Here is a 3,449-nt window from a genome sequence, read left to right as displayed (position 1 = left end):
AGCATGAGGAACAAATAAAAAATAAAACAAAAGAGTTCTTTATTACATCTGATCCTTACAGAATCACAATACAATTCCAAAAATGAATTACACAACTTAAAACAATTCTGGATGCTTTGAACGCATCCGGCTCTCTAGCTCCTAAGTCGCCTCCTTGCTACCTCTGTGCTGCCACTAAACCATCACCAAAGGTATAATCTTACTCCGTATTACCTTCTCCTTCCTGTCAATTATCCTGAGAGGTCTCTCTACGTACGACAAATCCTGCTTTAACTAAACCTCTCTCAGATGCAACACATGAGACTCATCCGCAACATACTGTCACAACAAGGATACATGGCACACATTATAAATGCCAGAAAGATAAGGCGGCAAGGCTAAATGATAGGCCACGTCTCCAACTTTCTCAAGAATCTTGAATGGCCTTTTAATCTCGGCGATAACTTGCCCTTTAGCCCAAACCTCATCACTCTCTGAGAAGGAGAAACCCTCAGAAAAACATGCTCTCCCGGCTGAAAATGCAAAGGTCTACGATGAGTGTTAGCGTAACTCGCCTGTCGATCCTGAGCAGCTTTGATCCTCCGTTTGATCAACTTTACTGCATCGATCATCTGGTGGACTAACTCTGAACCCTCAACCTGATGCTTGCCAACCTCGTCCCAAAACAAAGACGTACAAAAATGGCGACCATACAAAGCCTCAAACGGTGCCATGTCAATACTGCGATGGTAGCTTTTATTATAATCAAACTCAAACAACGCCAAATGGTCATGCCAAGTTGTACCAAAATCCATCACAGTAGCCCTAAGCATTTCCTCAAGAGTGCGAATCGTCCTCTTAGTCTGTCAATCAGTCTCCAGATGATATGCCGTACTCAAGTTCAAAGTAATACCTAGAGCACGCTAGAAACTACCCCAAAACCTAGAGGTAAACCTCAGATCTCTGTCGCTCACAATGCTCAGTGGAATCCCATGCAAGCAAAAAATCCCTTGCACATACAACCGTGCCATCCAATAAAAAGTGAAGTCTCAATTATATGGAAGAAAATGCACGTACTTCGACAATCTATCTACAACAACTCATATCGCATCACAGTTCCTAGAAGACAACAGAAAGTGTGTGACAAAATCCATAGTTACGTGATCCCACTTCCAATCAGGAATATCTAAACTCTGGAGCAAAACTCCGGGTCGTCGGAATTCTGTCTTGACCTGTTGACACACAAGGCATCGCGACACAAACTGATACACAGTGTGCTTCATCCCTTTCCACCATAATCTTGTCCGTAGATCCTTATACATCTTCATGCTACCTGGATGAAAGAAAATCTACTACGATGAGCCTGTGACAAGATCTCATCTCTTAGTGTAGAGTCATCAAGAACCACCACACTGTTGTAAAGACACAGTAACCCATCAGCCTGAGATGAAAGCCAGAAGTATTCTCTCCCTGAGCCAATCGTGCTAACGTCTGATTCTTCGAATCGGCACTTTGCGCCTATCTGATTCGAGTATACAAAGTTGGATCAAAAAGTACCAAAGAAACGCGAATTCCCTTGTTCTTCTTCTTGTGACAAAAATTGAATCCCAAGGAACAACACTCTTGTACTAGTCGTGAAACTGCACAGGTACAAAGGGAACTCAAATCACTTTATGACTAAGTGCATCAGCAACCGAATTTGAAGAACCTGGATGATACTTGATCTCACAATCATAGTCTTTCAACAGATTCATCCAACGACGCTTCCTCATGTTCAACTCAGCCTGAGTGAATAGATACTTCAAACTTTTATGATCCGTGAAGTTCTCAAACCGCTCATCGTACAAATAATGACACCATATCTTAAGAGCAAAGGCAATGGCTGTAAGATCAAAATAATGTACGGGATAGTTTTCCTCATGAGTCTTCAGTTGTCTGAAAGCATAAACAATCACATGTTCATTCTGAGTGAAAACACATCCCAAGCCCAGAAGAGAAGCATCGCTATAAAACCACCAGAACCAGACAAAAATGCTATCAGTACTGGAGTATTGTCAAATGATGTCACAGCTCAAGGACACAGTCCAAACGAAAGAAAGATTCTTCTTCGTCAACAGCGTCAGCGGCTTGGATATTTGCGAGAAATTCTCCACAAAGAGAAGATAATATCCGATCAAGCCTAGAAAACTACGAACCTCAGAAGCTGTCGTCGGACGCGACCAATTCGGAATAACTTTTGTCTTGCTAGGATCAACTGCAACACGATCTCGGGAAATCACATGACCAAGTAAAACAACTCAGTCAATCCAAAATTCACACTTGCTAAGTTTGGAGTGCAATTGTCGCTCTCTCAAAACCTGCAACATTGTATGAAGATGATATGCATGCTCATCCACACTATGAAAATATACCAGAATATCATCGATAAAAACTACCATGAAATTATCCAAAAAGTAGTGGAAAACCATGTTCATCAAATCCATGAAAATAGCAGGAGCATTAGTCAACCCAAACGACATCACTAGAAACTCATAGTGACCATACCTCGTTCAAAATGCTGTCTTAGAGATATCCTCATTTCTAACTTGCAACTGATGATATTCCGATCTCAGATCAATCTTAGAATAGAAAGAAGTCTCCTGGAGCTGATCATCTATCCGCGAAATAGGATACTTGTTCTTGACAGTCGCCTGGTTCAGCTGTGTGTAGTTTATGCAAAGACGCATCGACACATCCTTCTTCTTGACAAATAAAATTGGGGCTCCACAAGGTGAAACAATTGGTCGAATTTAGCCTTTATCAAGAAGATCTTGCAACTGTTTCTGCAACTCCCTCATCTCAGATGGAACCAGACGATAAGGTTCTCGGGAAATCGGAGTTGTCCCTGACAATAACTCTATGCCGAACTCTACATCACGAACAAGAGTCTATCTTGGAATCTCATCAGGAAACATCCGAAAACTCTCGAACCACTGGTATCTCCTAAATATCCGAACCCAATAAGGATGCATCAACAACATAAATAATATAGTCTGCCCCGCCAGACTCTAAAGCATGACAGAATTTCAGAGCAGATACCACTAGCATCGGGGGTCGCGCTCCCTTACCATAGAAATACTATGCATCCTCATCCTCATGGTGAAACTGGGCCAACCTCTTATCGAAATCCACTACAGCTCTATAGGCAGTCAAAAGTTCAACCCCGATGATGCAATCAAAATCATCCATCGCTAAAATCATCAAGTTAACACACAACTGATGACCCTCAAATCCCCACATACAACCTACTACTAGACGCTTAGAGAGAACTTCCTGGCACATCGGAGTCGAAACAACTAACAACTCGTGGTTTGGTGGACAAAGTGAGTTTTCTGTTAGTTCGGTAGTGATTTAACTGAATTTTGATTTGGTTGTTTAAATAATTTATTACCTTTGGTTTTAGTCACCGGTTGTATATTGTCGGTTTAGTT

At 41.6% G+C, this 3,449-nt stretch overlaps 1 protein-coding gene across 1 annotated transcript; it reads right to left on the bottom strand.

Annotated features, from left to right (window-relative positions):
• Positions 1–377: 377 nt before the first annotated feature.
• On the bottom strand, positions 378–3,207 carry LOC140889494 (uncharacterized). The gene is made up of 6 exons (XM_073297211.1): positions 3,098–3,207; positions 1,884–1,983; positions 1,650–1,763; positions 1,313–1,501; positions 1,140–1,211; positions 378–842 (listed from the first exon to the last, which is right to left on the bottom strand). Exons 1-6 carry the CDS (start codon positions 3,205–3,207, stop codon positions 378–380), a joined length of 1,050 nt encoding a protein of 349 aa, XP_073153312.1.
• Between the last annotated feature and the right edge of the window lie 242 nt (positions 3,208–3,449).

The sequence above is a fragment of the Henckelia pumila genome, chromosome 3 (genome assembly GCF_033568475.1).
Source record: "Henckelia pumila isolate YLH828 chromosome 3, ASM3356847v2, whole genome shotgun sequence".
NCBI lineage: Eukaryota > Viridiplantae > Streptophyta > Magnoliopsida > Lamiales > Gesneriaceae > Henckelia > Henckelia pumila.
Note: the sequence above shows the minus strand (reverse complement) of the source record. Positions and strands in the feature narration are given on the sequence as shown.